Source organism: Delphinus delphis, chromosome 9, assembly GCF_949987515.2.
Source record: "Delphinus delphis chromosome 9, mDelDel1.2, whole genome shotgun sequence".
Classification (NCBI taxonomy): Eukaryota; Metazoa; Chordata; class Mammalia; order Artiodactyla; family Delphinidae; genus Delphinus; species Delphinus delphis.
Window position 1 is genome coordinate 21117296 of NC_082691.1, and position 17429 is coordinate 21134724.

Consider the following 17429-nt stretch of genomic DNA (forward strand, 5'->3'; position numbering starts at 1 on the left):
GAACAAAGAATCAGATAGAAAATGTAAACAAGATAGAAAATGTAAACAAGAAAATGTAAATAACAAAGTAAACAAGCTGGAAAATGACAGAAAATCAGGGACGGATTCCATTTAATGATATTTCTTATCCATTGACATCTAAGATCCCCATGTCATTATTCTTAGAGATAATAGTCAATAAGTGACCAATATTCATTGCATAGATCTGGGTACACTGTATAATCATGCAGAAATGAAAAGATTGTGTCTCCCATAACCATCAATTTTAAAACAAGATTATGAATCCTTAACCAATATTTACCCAAACACCCCAGTAAACATGTGTGCATACACACAGATATTTTAAACATATAAAGGTTACATATCAATATTTCTAACACTTAATTCAAGATTATGTCTGGAGTCAAGCTACCTGGCTTTATACCTGGGCTCCAAAACTAATTAATTGGTTCACCTTGCAGAGTTATAACATCTTTCTGTGTCACAGTTTTTTCGACTGTAAAGTAGGATGTTGAGAGTGAGTTAATGCAGGTAAAGAATAAAGGATAGTGTTGGGCATATAGAAATAATCTATAAGTGTTAGCTATCATAATTACATTTTATGAAAATAAATTTCAAACTGGTATCATTGAATATTTCCATATGTACGCCCTGCCACTAACAAAATCAGCATTTCAAAAATAAAATCATTCTCTTCCTCTCCGAAACCAGCTTTCTCCCTAAATTTTTGTCAAAATATCTAAGGATCATATTTTTACTTTTTTCTCTTGTTATCAGTCAGATCTGTTTTGAATTCTAAGTGAGAGAAACTAGCTTAAGCAAAAAAGAAGGAAAATTGGTTCTTCTAATCAAAACAGGGAGGGCTTAGATGAAACTTGACTCAGAGATACATGGAGCTGGAAACACAAATGCCCACAGAACTCTCTCCTTAAGAGGAGACTCTATTTTCAGGTCAGCTGTCGTCGTGAGAGTGAAACCATGGCCACAGAGCTCTATAAGCAACTCCATAGGAAAATGTGGGAAAGCTTTCTGATTGGCCAGTCACGTGTCCGGGGAATGGCGTAATATGATTGGCATGGCCAGAGTTATGTACTCGCTCCTTTGGCAGACAGGTGGGATACACAATTTGGCACCTACCACCAGCCAGCATAATTGAAGTAAAGAAGGGGTAATAACCCAAAGGAAGTGTTCCTTAGACCTTTGCAAACCACCCTAGATTAATTTCTCTAAAAACATGCTTCTGTCCTGTCACTCTTCCATCACCAGTGTTCAGGATAGTCTCCAATACTGCTGCCCTAACTACAGAACTTATTTTCTTTTTCCAAACATGAGTCCTCTGCTCCAAACAGGAAGCTCTCCTCATCATCCCAGATTTTGCCAATTTCCCTCTTTGCTTAGCCTCCACTGCTTTCCGTTAGGCCTTCCACGGCCTCTCACACCCATATAAACCTTGCAGTGTTTTGCCCAAATCCTGCTGCTTCTGACATCGAAAGCTTGGCCTCTGTATACTGGTGCCAAATCGAATCTCAGAGACAGAATTTTGGGTGAAGTAGAAAAGAATAGCTTTATTGCTTTGCCAGGCAAAGGGGGACACAGTGGGCTCCTGCCCTGAAAAACTGTGTCCCACCCCAGGAGGATTTGGTGAGGAGTTTTATAGCAATAGTTCAAGGGTGGGGTTGCTGATAAGATTAGCGTGTGTGCAGGGCCTGCACTCTTTGTTGTTGTTTTTTTTTAGAAGATGTTGGTGGTAGGAGTTTATTAATTAATTCATTTATTTTTGCTGTGTTGGGGCTTTGTTTCTGTGCAAGGGCTTTCTCTAGTTGCAGCGAGCGGGGGCCACTCTTCGTCGCGGTGCGCGGGCCTCTCACTATCGTGGCCTCTCTTGTTGCGGAGCACAGGCTCCAGACACGCAGGCTCAGTAGTTGTGCCTCACGGGCCTAGTTGCTCCGCGGCATGTGGGATCCTCCCAGACCAGGGCTCGAACCCGTGTCCCCTGCATTAACAGGCAGATTCTCAACCACTGCGCCACCAGGGAAGCCCCTTGCACTCTTTTAATCTCATTTCAGGTGATCTCTTGATAGGCTTCTCTGGCTCCTTTAATCTGGCCTCAGGTGGTCTTCTCTGGTATGAAGAATGCTGACATCTGCCACTTGTTGGGTTTTAGTTCTATAAAGAGCTCAAAAGATATTGTTAATGTGTATCCCTTGAGGCAGAACCACAACCCTGCGCCAAGGCTGCATTATTGTTTCTTGGCCGTTCCTCCCTTGTCTCTGCATACCCTCCCTTCCCTGATTGACAACTGTTTGAATCTGTCCTTTGGGACTCAGGGAAGGTCATAGAGGCTGGAGTCTATTCCCTACAAACAAGGAGTGGGGCACACGGAAAGGCTTTTGTGCCCAGAAGCCCCACAGGGTCCTGCTCAGTTTCACTTCCATGGGGCTTTCTGGGACTAGGGCAGAGTACACTGATCTTTCCTTTCTTTGACTGCCCCTCTCATTGTGTTCCCTACATATATAGATCATATTTTTATTTTTATTCTCACAGTACCCAGCAAAATGCACAGTCTTACTGACTGAGCCAAACTTCTAGATAAGATGTTCAACTCAGAAATGCATGCTTTGCGTTAGGCATTTACATATCAATAAATACCCTTGAGACTGAATAGATTGGAGCATTGATCATTAATCATATGACCAAATGGGATTTAACAAGGGATAGAACTTGGTCTGCAGCCCTAAGTTATTACTCTCCCTGCACGGACGTATCTGTGGACTCCCCTTTCAAGTTTGTTTTTATAACACGTGGTATTGAGCTTGGTATCACTGGCAACCGGTAATTATTTGCTGAAGAAAGAAATCAATGAATGGATGAAAGAAAATTGGAAAACAACAGAAAGTTATAAAGAAATGGTTATTTTCAAATAAATATAGTAGACTTTTATTCTACTGGCATTTTGATTAAAGAAGATTTTAATGGAAGTCAAAAGGTAAAGTTTTTATAAAGCATTTTAGAGGTTTTGTTATAAAGGCTCTAGATTCTGTAGGCGTTACCTTTAAATTCTGTATTATTTTATCTAAACACTGAAGACATTTTAACCTAGAATGCTGGGGGAAATTGGAGGGTATTTTCCACACTCTAGGAATGAGGAGGTCCTTAATCTATTACTCCAACACATGTATATGCATATTACATGTTTATATATATCTACACATATACATAAATACATTGATCATAGTATAGTAGAAAAACTGCAAACCGTGTGTTAACATCTGATTCTAAATTCTGACAAAATAGTTTGCCCTGAGCCATTTCCTTTTTCTCTCTTTTCCCCTTTAAAACAATGTTCAGCATTTCAGGTCACCAGACAAAAGAAAATGACTTGTACTACTCTCTAGGAAGAAACATCTTCAGTGCCAAACCAAGCATTTGTATGATATTTTTCATTTTAAAAAAATCCCACAGGGCTTCCCTGGTGGCGCAGTGGTTGAGAGTCCACCTGCCGATGCAGGGCACGCGGGTTCGTGCCCCGGTCCGGGAAGATCCCACATGCTGCGGAGCGGCTAGGCCCGTGAGCCATGGCCGCTGAGCCTGTGCTCCGCAACGGGAGAGGCCACAACAGTGAGAGGCCGGTGTACCGCAAAAAAAATAATAATAATAATCCCACAAAACACTCTCAAAATCTCTATAGAGCAACACCATAGTCTCCTGGAAGAACAACACTGTTCTGTGAATTTCACAATTGACCAATCATTCCAACCATTTAATTGTGATAGTTGGATTTTTATCATTCTCCTCACCTTAGATCTTTATCGTTCTGGCTCTTTTCCACATGCCAGGGTTTTCATAGAAGTTTGCTGGGTGGGAATTAACCAGCTAGGTTCTTCTCAAATTCATTCTTCCTGTACTGATCCTGAGGCACGAAAATTCTAGGTCAGATTATAATAATCTCTGAGTTGTTTCCACTTAACACTATTTCAAATCAACAGCAAGAAAAATGAAAAGCACATCTAACACGTTGAAAATGTATATTTTACGATTTCTTCTAATACATACATAAAATTGAGAGTTCCAAAAAATGAGTTTCTGTCTCAGGATTGACCTCAGTTCTCTTTTTGCTGGCACCCTTGTCTATTTTGGAATCTCTTAATTGGCTTTAGATTTATCAGTAACAGTGTACTCCTGTAATTATCCCCAAGTATTTCCCCTGTGACTTCTAATAACTGAAACCCTTTCTTAATTAACTTAGTGGATTAGAGTAGGGTTTAAATTATAAGTGTGAGGGGTGCTTTTCTCTATACTGTGTATTCTGTCTCAGGTTTTCTTCCCAAATATTAATTGAACTCCTCGGAAACTCTCTAAGACCACTCAGTGCAGTCCATGGGTTAGCTTTGGCAGAATCAGTTTGGGTGCAAGAATCTTATCAGCAAACTTTTTTTCAATCCTGTTAGCATGAAACCGTTTAGAGACAACAGAAATGATGACAAACCTTGTCAATTTGTATCTCATACCTCACAACAGAACTGTGACAGGCAGGGGATGCACTAAGCAAAAGAAGCAAGTTGCTGGATTTGAGGAAGTTTTTAACATTTTTAAGACACAAAGAGACCATTTAATGGTTGCAAAAACTTATTTAATGATCCCTCCCACCCTCTCTATTTCCAAGAAATAGACTGACTGGGAGCCGGAGAGACTTCAGTACTCTCTTTTTGTCAAGAAGTTTGTGTCTTGCCTGTTTTACCTCAATTCCCAGGGAGGAGGAGAGCCGGGGCATATCTATTAAGAGATTGTCCCCTCAGGAAGAGATGCCGTGTGCTAGGCAAGTTATGTAACATATTATTTCATCTAATTGTCACAACACCCTGTAAGGAAGGTATTATTACCCATGTTATAACTTTGAGGAAAATAAAAGCTCGGAAAGGTCACACAGCTAGTGAACAGCATGAATCATGGGCTGAGATTCAAACCCAGCTCCAGCTGATTTCAAAGTATGTATGTGGTCTTTCTTCTCCATGACTCTGCCTGGAGGAGATTTCCAAAGCGAATGCTGGGAGTGTTTTCATTAAAATGAATTTTGCTTTATTATTAAAGACTTTTCAGTACCCTTTGGTGGAATTAGCAGTTCTCAAGGATCTCATAACCGAATCTGGGAGTCAGTGATGTAGAGACTAGTAGAATGGATCCAGGAGCAGTTAAATGGCATAACCTGCTCCTCTCAACAATAAATGAGAATAAGATCATCTCCACATAGTGCTAGGATGCTCATATGAATTTGAAACGGAAACAACTAATTGCTCCCAGATAATTGAATCTGTGATTTTTCTGTTCTTCCAAAAGGCTGGAAAAAGACGGTTGGTGAGCTGGGATCTGGATACTTCCTGGGTGGACTTTGTCCAGTTCTACATACAGATCGGTGGAGAGAGTGCTGCGTGCAACAAGCCCGACAGCAGAGAGGAGGGCATCCTTCTCCAGTACAGCAACAATGGGGGCATCCAGTGGCACCTGCTGGCGGAGATGTACTTCTCAGACTTCAGCAAACCCAGGTAACCAGCCCCAGTCTCCTTCCAGTGCGATAATAATTATTATCTCCTTGATTATTATTAGGCCTTACCATACTAATATCCCTGTTTTGCATTTTACAACTGAACCTTATTTTATTGGAAAAAAATTATTGAAAAATATGTAGATCCAATTCTTACAAATTAAATATATTTTAGATATAATACTTACAATAGAGCTATTTTGTAGATTGAAGGTTCATAAGTTCGTTGTTTTAAAACATTGAGTTATTTCAAGGTGACATAACTCTCCATAATATAACACAATTAGATATGCAGACAGACCAACCCAAAGCATTTCTTCTAAGGCACACGGGGGAGAGGTGGAAACCAGAGAAGAGGCAACTAGGTCTAACAAGAGTCATAACATCCAAGGAGAGAGTCAGGGATGGTGGGTGGGAGATGGAGCCTGGTGAGATTCCCCCCATACAGTAGAAGGGGAATTGATAATGGGGCCAAACTGGTTTAAACAACAGTTTGAAACTATTCAAATTATTTTTTCCAAGTAATAGCATTGTCCATCTGGAAATTACTGAGAATTCAGTAAAGCAACTAGAGTACTGTATAGACAAACAAAAATTCACTAGCTTTTTCAAATTCCAGAGATATTCCATTTTTATTTAAGGGAGTTTTTCTTTAGGGGCTATTTCATCATGTTCTCAAAGAGTTCTATGACACTAAACTGGTTAAGAAATTCTGAATTGGAAGATATCAGAAGAAGACCCCATGATGGCAAATACATAAATAAATATAAGTTTAAGAAACAATACTGAGAATCTCTGTAAAGGAAATAATAAAACTTCAAAACTTCCTTCAGAGATATAAAAGAAAACAAATAAATGGAAAATAATACGGCATCCCTGGATAGGAAAACTGAACATTGTGATATGAAGAAATCTCTTAATTTACATTTAATGCTATTCCAGTCAAAATCTTAGTGGCATGTTTTGGGGGGAAGCTTTATATCTGGAAATATAAACTGGCAAAAATAGTTTAAACTTTTGACAAAATATAGAGGGATGCCCTGCACAATATTAAAACATATTGTATAAGCTACAGTATTAAAGTGGAATGATACCAGTGCATGGATAGAACAATCAAGCCAAATAGATGACCCAGAAATTGACTCAGATATCTGTACAAACATATGTGAAAAAAAGACACATCAACTATCAATGATAAAGAAATGGTTATTCAATCAAATGGTGTTAGAAAAAAATGGGTAGGCTCTTGGGGAAAAGTACCTATTTAGATTATCACCTTACATCAGCAAAAACTGTTAAAGACTGGTTAAAGAGTTAAACACTTAGGTTGCTATCTGATCTTGGAAAAAGACCTGAACTTTCTAAACATAAGTTCAACGCAAGAATTAACAAAGAAAAGGACTGCTTACACAGAAATATACTACATACAGATGTAAAACTACATACACATGTAACACATATATTTCAAAGAAAACAGAAAAAAAATGAAAAGAAGGAAAGCAAACTGAGAAAATATATGCAACAAATACGAGAAATAGAGGATCAGTGTTCCTGTAAAGAGCTTATACAAATTATCAAGAAAAACACTAAGATCCCAATAGAAAAATGGGGAAAAGGAATGAGTAGATGTTACACAACAGGGAAGACATATGTTTAATAAAATGTGATTAATATCCAACCTCTGTGGCAATAAAAAAGATACCATTTTTCAACAGTCAAATGGTCATTTTTTAATGACAACACCAAGTGCTCTCTCCACATGGAGCAGCAAGACAGGTCCTCTCATGTCATCCTGCAAACCATCATGACCCTCCCAGAAAGGAATTTGGAAAAATCCAGAGCCTTAAACGTGTCCAGTTTATTTGACCTGGTAATTCCATTTCTAAGAATCTTCCCTAAATAAATAAACTGAGGTATACATAGAGCTTTATACATAAAGATTTTTCATCACAGAATTACTTATAATAAGGAAAAGTGAAATAAATACTAGCACATCTGTGTGATGAAAAATTATATAAACGGTAAAATGATCTTAAGAACTTACTTTATTGACATGAGAATGTGCTTATGATATAATGTTAAGTTTTAAACTGTAAGATACTGAATCATACATATATCTCACCTATGTAAAAGATTACATGCTTTAATGATATACATCAAATTGTTAACAGAGGCCAACCCCATGTGGTAGCTTATGGGTGATTTATATTTCATTTTTAATGCTTATTTATGTTTTCCCCCAATAAGTAAGAACTGCCTTGAAAAAATTGTAATGCTATTTTAATGCAATAACATACAAAGGAACAGCTTTTTCTTAAGGGTTTCTTTAAAATATTATGGCCATTGTCATAGTAGTCAAAAGACACTGTTCAATGAATCAAACGCAGTTGAAATATTTGCCTCCGACAGATACAATTCCAAACGGAAAAACCAGGATCAGGACTAAACTTGCTTACAACTTTCAACCTCTTGTCTTATCTGTCTCAACTTAGAAACTTTACAAAAATACCAAGAGATCAAACAAAACATAACTTTCTCTTGTTGCTACTCGTGTTATTTTAACAGTTGCTAAGAAAAACAACGCTTTTCCTTTCCCAACGCTAAATGATTTGCTTTTATGCAGATTTGTCTATCTGGAGCTGCCAGCTGCTGCCAAGACCCCTTGCACCAGTTTCCGCTGGTGGCAGCCTGTGTTCTCAGGGGAGGGCTATGACCAGTGGGCAGTCGATGACATCATCATTCTGTCCGAGAAGCAAAAACAAATCATCCCAGTTGTCAACCCAACTTTACCCCAGGTACTTCTCATTATGTCTGAACTCCAAGAAGACATAGAATGGTAAAAGAGGATGGGATCAAATAACTACTCACTCCCCCAAAGATTTAGTGCTTGACACTTGAACACGTAGTTTAGTTTTCTGTGTTTGCACTTAACTTTTTTACCTCTCTATGCTACTAGTTCATAGATTATTTTGATGTTAAAAAAACAAAACAAAAAACAAGACTAGAAAGTTTGGCCAAGTCATTAAATATGATTATTAGTGTGTTTATGAAATGATTAGATACACAGTGGCAAAATATATTCAGTTGTTAAATAATCAGGAGAAAAAGTTCATGGCAGTTTAAAAAACAAAAAAAATGTTAATTTAGAGAGTCTGCTGTATTTTCCTAGAAATACAAGTAGTACATGGCCCTGCATGTCATGAACTGAAAATTCCTTTCTTGTTTTCAAAGCTACCAAATTGCCTTTCTGTGTTGTTTGTGTTGTTCCTATTAGAACTTTTATGAGAAGCCGGCTTTTGATTACCCTATGAATCAAATGAGTGTGTGGTTGATGTTGGCTAACGAAGGAATGGTTAAAAATGAAACTTTCTGCTCTGCCACGCCATCAGCCATGGTGTTTGGAAAATCAGATGGGGATCGATTTGCAGTAACTCGAGATTTGACGCTGAAGCCTGGATATGTGCTGCAGTTTAAGGTATTTATGCACAAACTTCTTGCAGGTTAAGGAGCAGCCATCTTCCAGATTTATAAATGAAATTCACAAAGAACACAAAATATTCATATTCTAGTAAAGTAGGGACTCATCTGAACAAAGTTGCCAACAATCTTAGAATGGCAAAGCTTTTTAGCTCTACCCATAAGGGAAACAGCTTGTCAGTTTTTAATGAGCCCCAGGAGTTGTGGCTATGTCATTGTATTTCTTTAAGGGCTCATGGAACTCTACCAGAATTAAAAAGAAAGATGACTTTGAGGATTTCAATCTGATTGTGACTTAATAAATCCCACGCTTCTGAATGGTAATGGAAAAGTTCTCCTTTTCAGCTTACCAGTGCTTTTTGGACTCATGAGTAATTTTATGTTTTTACTATGGGGTTTTCAAACAATTTCTCTTCCTTTGATTGAGTAAATTTTTACTTTAATTTTCATTGTTCTCTTAAAAGCTGCTTGTTTTCTGTGCTGTGATAACATGTCAATATGTATAACAAGTATTTACTTTGACAAGCTCTTTTTTCAGAACCCTAATCAAAATTTCATTGTGTTTGTAATAAAATCCCATTGGTGAATTCTGGGGTTGAAAGTAATGCAGTTTCAATGAGCCGGCACAACTACACGGTCCTTGCATAATGGCAGGATGCAGATGCTAAATAAGTTACAAATGGAATTATTAAAGAGATCAGATGTTTACAGGAACCTCTTCAAATATAATTTCCAGAGGTCTGTAAACAAGTCAGTCATAAATAAGATGATTAGTGAAGTGTTGTCCTTCTCTGTTTAGATTTTGATGCTAAATTGCCATGGAAAGAACACTCATAACAGTATATGACTCTATATTAATTTGTTGGTATTGCCTAAAATGGGAACAAAATAACACCAGTAGCAAATACATTGCCAGAATAATATGCTCTTTCTCATCTTGCACGTTTTCTAATTAATTAGTCACAAAATCATGATACTGTGTAAGTGTTGAACTCTGCAAGGTGGTATTCTGAAGTTTAGAAATCTAAATAGAGAAAACATTACTAAATGTTTCAAGTACTTAAACAACCAGCAACAATGCATAATGCCTAAGAAAAGTCTCAATTCTCGAATCACACCAGCAGAAAACTGTTGATTTGTGGCTATCAGTTGATAATAGATATGTAATATGAGTGATTTGGGGATTGATAATTAATGTATATTTGGGATCTGTAATAAGAACTTGGTGTTATTTTTACAAAAGGCACGGTGCTGGTAAAGTTTTTGTGACTGCCTGCCATGTGTCAACACTAAGCTCTAGGAATAGAGAGATGAGAAATATAGCCCAAGCCCTTAAGGAGCTCAGAAACTAGCAAGTGAGCCAGAAAAGTGAACAGTTGCATTACAGTCGCTGGAGTGCTGTGGTAGAGAGAGCCTCTGATACTATAGGAGTACCTGACATAGTTCCTAGCATGTGGCAGGTGCTCCAAAATTATCTGCTGGTTGAATAAATGGATGGATGGATGGATGAGTTGAAATTGGAAGTTTCTGGAAATACAGAGACTTAGCCAGTTGAAAAGTGGAGAGGGTGGGGGGATTCTAGTTAGAGGGAACAGAATGTGCAAATATGTGAAAATACATGAAAGTGCAAGTGAGAATGGAAATGTCAGAAATTTAAGGAGTTTGGAGTATTTGCCACAGAAATAAGAGATAAGGTTTGTCCTAAAGGGCTTTATGTGATACTCTAAGTCACTTGGATATTAACCCAAGAGCGATGAGTCATGGAAGATGTTTAATACATTGAATGTAAAAATCAGACCTGTGTTTTAGAAAGATCATTCTGTTGACTTAACAGGAGGGGAAACTGGAATCAACAAGTACATTCATTCATTTATTCAGCAAATATTTGTAAAGCATCTACTATGTTCCGGGCTCAGTTCTAGGCTATGAGAATAACTAGGAATAGAGAGTTTGACTAGGGTGGTGTAGGATAATTACTATTTTGTAAAAGGTTGTCAAGTTAGCCTCAGTAATAAAATAAGTTTTAATCTGAGACCTGTGAAAAGTGAAGGAGGGAGTCATGCAGCGAGCACTCCAGGCACAGAGAACAAAAACGACAAAAGCCTTGAAGTAGGAGTGTGCTTGGAAAAGTTCAAGAAACCAGAAGGATGCCACTGTGACTAGAGCAAAGTGAGGAAGGGGAGACAGGTAGAAAAAAATAAGATCAGACTTTGACTTCTGCTCTAAATAAAATGGCTAGCAGAAGAGTGACATACTCTGACTTAGGCTTTTAAAGAATCACTCCAGGGCTTCCCTGGTGGCGCAGTGGTTGAGAGTCCGCCTGCCGATGCAGGGGACACGGGTTCGAGCCCCGGTCCGGGAAGATCCCACATGCCGCGGAGTGGCTGGGCCCGTGAGCCATGGCCGCTGAGACTGCGCGTCCGGAACTTGTGCTCCGCAACAGGAGAGGCCACAACAGTGAGAGGCCTGTGTACCGCAAAAAAAATAAAAAAGAATCACTCCAGTGACTGTGTTGCGAGTACACTGGCAGAGCCAAAGGCAGAGATAGAAAGACTGGCTGGGCAACTATTGTGGTGATCCCAATAATAGATGATGGGAACTTGGACCTGTGGGATAGCAGAGGAGGCAGAGAGAAGTACTCAGATTGTCGGGCATATGTTGAGTAAAGTGAGGATGCTAGAGCAGTCATCAAAGTAAGAAATGAGGAGGCCAGATTAAGGTGAAGCCTGGGATTATGAGATAAATGGATGGGTCTGAAAGATGTTAAAGGTGAGTAGTCTACAGGTTTGGGTGACCTATTGGGTGATAAAATGGATTCTAGAATGACTCCCACATTTCTACCTCCAGTCACTGAAATTGCAAATATAGGATTTAGGGATGCCTGTGGATTGCTGAAGGGCAGATGTACAGGAAGTAGTTATGTACATTGTGCAGAGAACCTGAGAGCGACCATATCTGGGAGTCATAGGGATTCAGAAGGAATCTGAAATTATGATTGTGAATGAGATTAGGACGCAAGTATGAAGTAAAAAGATAAGAAAACCAAGAACTGCATTCTAGAAGACATCAACAGTTAAGAGGCAGGTCAATTAAAAAAAAAATCACAAAGATGTCACAGAACTGAAAGTTCCATCGACTTGCTTACTTTAGAAACAGTGGCAGTGATAATAAGTCTAAGACAAAAAGCTAAATAACTATGTGTGCCCAGTGTGGATGCTGTCACCACGTGCCAACCGAAGACTGTGCTTACTAACTGGTAATATAATAAAAGGGTTTGTGTTACAAAAGGTAATCAGGCATCTGAGAGGGTCAAGTCTTTATTTTCTTGACATTTAACTATGTAAACTTGGAGAAATGAATCACAATAAAATTGCTATTGGCCACATTTTTAAATCCTTCTGAGAGACGCTTTCTAGCTCTGAGCATGGAATTAAGGAAAATATGGAGTCTTCTTTTTTGAAAGACTGGCTCAAGCTACCTTATAGTCACAAAGATGAGCTGGTTGGCCCTTGAACTCTGACCCAATGTTATTTGCCTATGGGCCTACCTTTCCTGCGTCCTTTATTTTTTGGTCATGATTATGTTCTTTTGAGTTCTTCAATTTTTTTCTTTAAAATTTGACTATTCTTAGTTATAAAGTCTTTACAATAAAATTCTATGGTGGCACCAACCAACAAATGAAATAAGATATGAACAGATCATTTATATAAGATAGCATGTAATTAAATACCAGGAAAAGAGTCTGACATTTACAATTATCAAAAAATATAAACTAGGGGCTTCCCTGGTGGCGCAGTGGTTGAGAGTCCGCCTGCCGATGCAGGGGACACGGGTTCGTGCCCCGGTCCGGGAAGATCCCACATGCCGCGGAGTGGCTAGGCCCGTGAGCCATGGCCGCTGACCCTGCGCGTCCAGAGCCTGTGCTCTGCAACAGGAGAGGCCACAGCAGTGAGAGGCCCGTGTACCGCAAAAAAAGAAAAAAAAAAAAAAAAATATATATATATATATATATATATATATAAACTAAAACAGTAATACAATCATTTATTAATTTAGAAAGAAACTGTCTAAAATTATAATAATATTGAGTGCTGTGTAAAACTGATTCATTTGAACCCAGGTGATTCAAAATGAACACATATAAATAGGAAATTCAAAGTGTTTCTGCATTTTGATTCAGTAATACTACTTCTGGGTATTGAATGCTTCTTTATAAAGTTTAGAAGAGAAAACAAGAATAAAAATGGTTGTGCTAGGGCATTGGGATTTAGGTTGCATGTTTTTATAATTTTTTTTAGAATATTGTTAATCCTGTGATGACAATCATCTACACAAGTACACAGAAGAGTAATAGTTTTATTTCTGGATTGTGTTGCTTATTTGATGCTGTGACAAGAACTTAGCTCTTTCATCTAAGCTGAGAATGATTTCTTACTGAGCTTTTGTAAGAAACCAGAGTAAAATTGCTTGTTCCACTGAAAGCAGAGGACAGCTTCAGTAACCTTCATGTTCTGAAGAGGACAGCCCTTTATCGTCTGCTTCCCTCTGTTTATACCCTCTGTCTGGGAAAGCAAAAAAAAGCAGTTTCTTGGCTTCTTATCTTTTGTCCAAGACTCCAGTCCCATCTGTGCTTCTCTCTTCCCTTCTATAATCTCAAGAAATCCACAAAATGGGCAACTGGTCCCGCTTTCTATTGAAAATCCCCTATTGCTTGCCTATACAGAGATTTCCAGAACCTTTGAAAGGGTCTTGGTTGGAATTGAGTTGCCCGAGTCTTATCATTGTAAATTTAGTGCAAACTCAGTAGAAAGAGCCCTGATGGCTGTAGCACCTAATTTGTTAAATGATGACTTGAAACCAAAAGCTTGTATAATTTTGTCTTTCCTTTTAACAGCTAAACATTGGGTGTGCCAATCAATTCAGCAGCGCTGCCCCAGTTCTTCTTCAGTACTCTCACGATGCTGGGATGTCCTGGTTTCTGGTGAAAGAAGGCTGTTACCCAGCTTCTGCAGGCAAAGGATGTGAAGGAAACTCCAGAGAACTGAGTGAGCCCACCCTGTATCACACAGGGGACTTTGAAGAATGGACGAGAATCACCATTGTTATTCCAAGGTCTCTTGCATCCAGGTAAAGTGACCATTCTTATTATGTGCCATAGTTGCCATTTCTGAGGAGCATATATTTATCTCAGTATCTTCATCTCATTTATCTCAATAACCTAAGAGAATTCATAAACTCTAGCTGTAAGGACTCTTGAGGAAATGACGCTCATACTTGTGAAAAAGTTCACTCGCTCGCTCATCCATTCATTCATTCAACAAATATTTATTGAGCCACCCTACCTGTGCCAAGTTCTGTTCTGGGCACTGGATTACAGCCCTGAACAAAAGATGTTTAAAAGCTAAGGGAGTTATAAGGCATTATCGTATCAGACTTTCACTATATAGAGATTTGTGATAATGTAATGCCTCCTTAAATAGACAATTTGAGATATCTTACAATATAAAAGATCCCTTTAAATGACCATTAAGATAAATAATTAAATCAATAGGGGAAAAGATTTAAAATCAATTGACAGAAGAATGAGATAAATGGATCAAGAACTTGAAGCAAATTAGTTTCAGTAATAGGGCAACAAATTTAACTCTTAGCTTCCTGGCAGCTAGGACATAGTGTGGGAGGTCTGGGGATAGGGTCATTTGGTTCTCATTGTTGGGTAAAAAGAAAGAAAATACATATATTCTGACAATATATATCAGATATATATATCATATATTTCTACACTCAGTATTCTAGAATACCTTTATAGTACGTATATGTATCTTTGTGTCAGGTAGAGTAGGTAACATGAAAATCAGTGTTTTAACTCTATAGTTTTTCAAAAGATGAAGCATTCTTCAAGTAGACACTTCTTAATTGAATCCTAGAACATAACATTCAATTGTGACTCAGTCAAAGCATTTCTGTGCAGAGCTGAGATGGTATAAGAAGACTACTGGCACTGCTGGTGATGTAAATTAATATATGGTTGAGATACTCATTAGTGCCATTCATCAATATTTCCAGCTTACTTCCTTCCTGGAATATGATAGGATTATACTTTCCCCACACCCTTTAAAGTTTGGCATTGCCAGGACTTCCTTGGTGGCGCAGTAGTTAAGAATCCACCTGCCAATGCAGGGGACACGGGTTTGAGCCCTGGTCTGGGAAGATCCCACATGCCATGGAGCAACTAAGCCCACAAGCCACAACTACTGAGCCTGCGTGCCGCAGCTACTGAAGCCTGTGCGCCTAGAGCCCGTACTCCTCAACAAGGGAAACCACCGCGATGAGAAGCCCGCGCATCGCAACGGAGAGTAGCCGCCGCTCGCCACAACCAGAGAAAAAGCCCGCACACAGCAACAAAGGCCCAGTGCAGCCAAAAATAAATAAATAAATAAATAGATAAATGAATAAATTTATATAAAAAATAAAGTTTGGCATTGCCTAATGAAATGTGAGTGGAAATTAAACATATGACTTTCAGAGTTCATGTGCATTTTGCTATCTTCTCTGCTTCATGAAAGCCTCTTTTGAGATGAAGCTTACATCAGTCTGGGTCCTTGAGTGTCTACAATCAACAGACTTTCTTACAACCTATACTGGACATTATAGCATAAGCAAAAAATAAACTTTTGTTGGGTTAAGCCGCTGAGATTAGGGGCTGCATGTTACCCTGGCAACCTATCTCATCCTGACTGATACAGTGATAAAAGCTAGAAAATCTATAGGAGTGGCTTACTTCTAATGTTTGTAGAGACCATTCTGTCTATAATCTTTCACCTAATTGATCACCAAATTTGCATCTAGCTGGGTATGCTGCTTGTGTTCATCTGCCTACCTCAGTACTTAGATGTGCATACCTCCAAAAATTACACCTTAGACTTTGGTACACAGACTTCCCAAATGGGTAAGAAGTATGGTCAGGATGTATAAGTTTGTGTGGTAATCTACTAAACTTTGGAACATAATGTTTAAATGCCAGCTGTTCCAAGAAATGGTTTATCAGTCAGTGGATCCAAGTCAACTTATAAGTAATTTTTTGTCTTTACATGCCAGTGTACTTCGTTATGTATCAAAGAGGGACTCAAATGATTTGATGTGTATGTGGCAGAGTTGATGAGTTGACCTTCTTTAGTGAAATTTAATAATTTGACTTGCATTCTGCTTTAGTCAGGATACAGGCCCAGTTACTATAACAGAGAAACAAATACAAATGCTTAACAAGACTTAAACTAGTTAGAAATCCATTCTTTCTTGCATAGTGTCCACAGGTGAGGACTTCAGAGTTTACAGAGTGTCTCTGCCATTCTGAACACACAACTTCTATCTCTGGATCCAAGGCAGCTATTCCAGACCATGTCATCTCTTAACCAGTGGAAGGCAAAAAGATCAGGAATGCATAGACGCATTACTTTTTAAAAATCATCTTTATTCCTTTTTCATATTCCTCAGTACAGCCTAGGATAATATTTGTACAGTTACCTATTGCTATGCAACATCCCTCTCCAAAACTTAGTGGCTTAAGACAACAGTGGTTTATTATTTCTCATGGTTTTATGGAATTGGCTGGGTATTTCTTCTGCTGGTCTCTCCTAAGCTTTATAATGTAGCTGCATTCAATTGGTAGCTTGATTAGTGTCTGGGATTAGTAGGACTTTTCTCTCTAAGTGGTCCTCATCCCAGTATCCGTCCCAGTATTCATAACAGTTTCCACAGTTAGGTGGTTCCAAGAGAACAAAAGTAGAAGCTGCAGGACCCTGTCTTCTTTGCCACATCCTAGTGGTCAAAGCAAGTCACAAGGACAGTCCAGATTCAGAGGGTGAGAAAGCAGACTCCCCTTTTTGATAAGAAGTGCAGGGAAGTCTTGTAGAAAAAGATTTAGTATGATCCATTGGGGGTCATTATTGTAACAACCTACCATATTTTGTCCTAGCCCTAATGACTCACATGTCTCCCCCAGGCAGATGTACTCACTTTCCTCCCAAAACCCCCAAACGCTCATCTCATCACAGCATCAGGTACTAAGTCACTGATTTCATGATTTCTATCAAGTCAGAGTTCCCTGGATATGGCTCCTCTTGACCCATTGACCTATGACCTAAAGAAACAAGTTATCCACCCCACCCATTACCCAACATACAACAGTGAGACAATGACAAGATAAACACAATAGACACCCCAACTCAAAAAAAGAGTAAAGAATGGGAATCACATAGCAACCACTGGCTCATAGGGATTCTGAAAGCTAGCAAGATTGTTACTAGGGTTCCCTCCTCCAGGAGCAATGTCCAGGATAAGAAAGTTTTCTTGATTGAGATAATTCTGCTCCCTACGAGTGGCTCCCTAATCTGTTGTTCTTCTCAGCTGTTGG

The 17429-nt window shown here is 38.7% G+C and overlaps 1 protein-coding gene across 1 annotated transcript in view; it reads left to right on the forward strand.

Moving 5' to 3' along the window:
- RELN (reelin) overlaps positions 1-17429 on the forward strand; it is a 525406-nt gene that overhangs the window by 402259 nt on the left and 105718 nt on the right. The window contains exons 25-28 of the mRNA XM_060020286.1: positions 5335-5540; positions 8163-8334; positions 8814-9014; positions 13911-14143. Of these exons, the coding sequence (XP_059876269.1) occupies positions 5335-5540; positions 8163-8334; positions 8814-9014; positions 13911-14143 (812 nt within the window). The remainder of the gene's footprint in view (positions 1-5334; positions 5541-8162; positions 8335-8813; positions 9015-13910; positions 14144-17429) is intronic.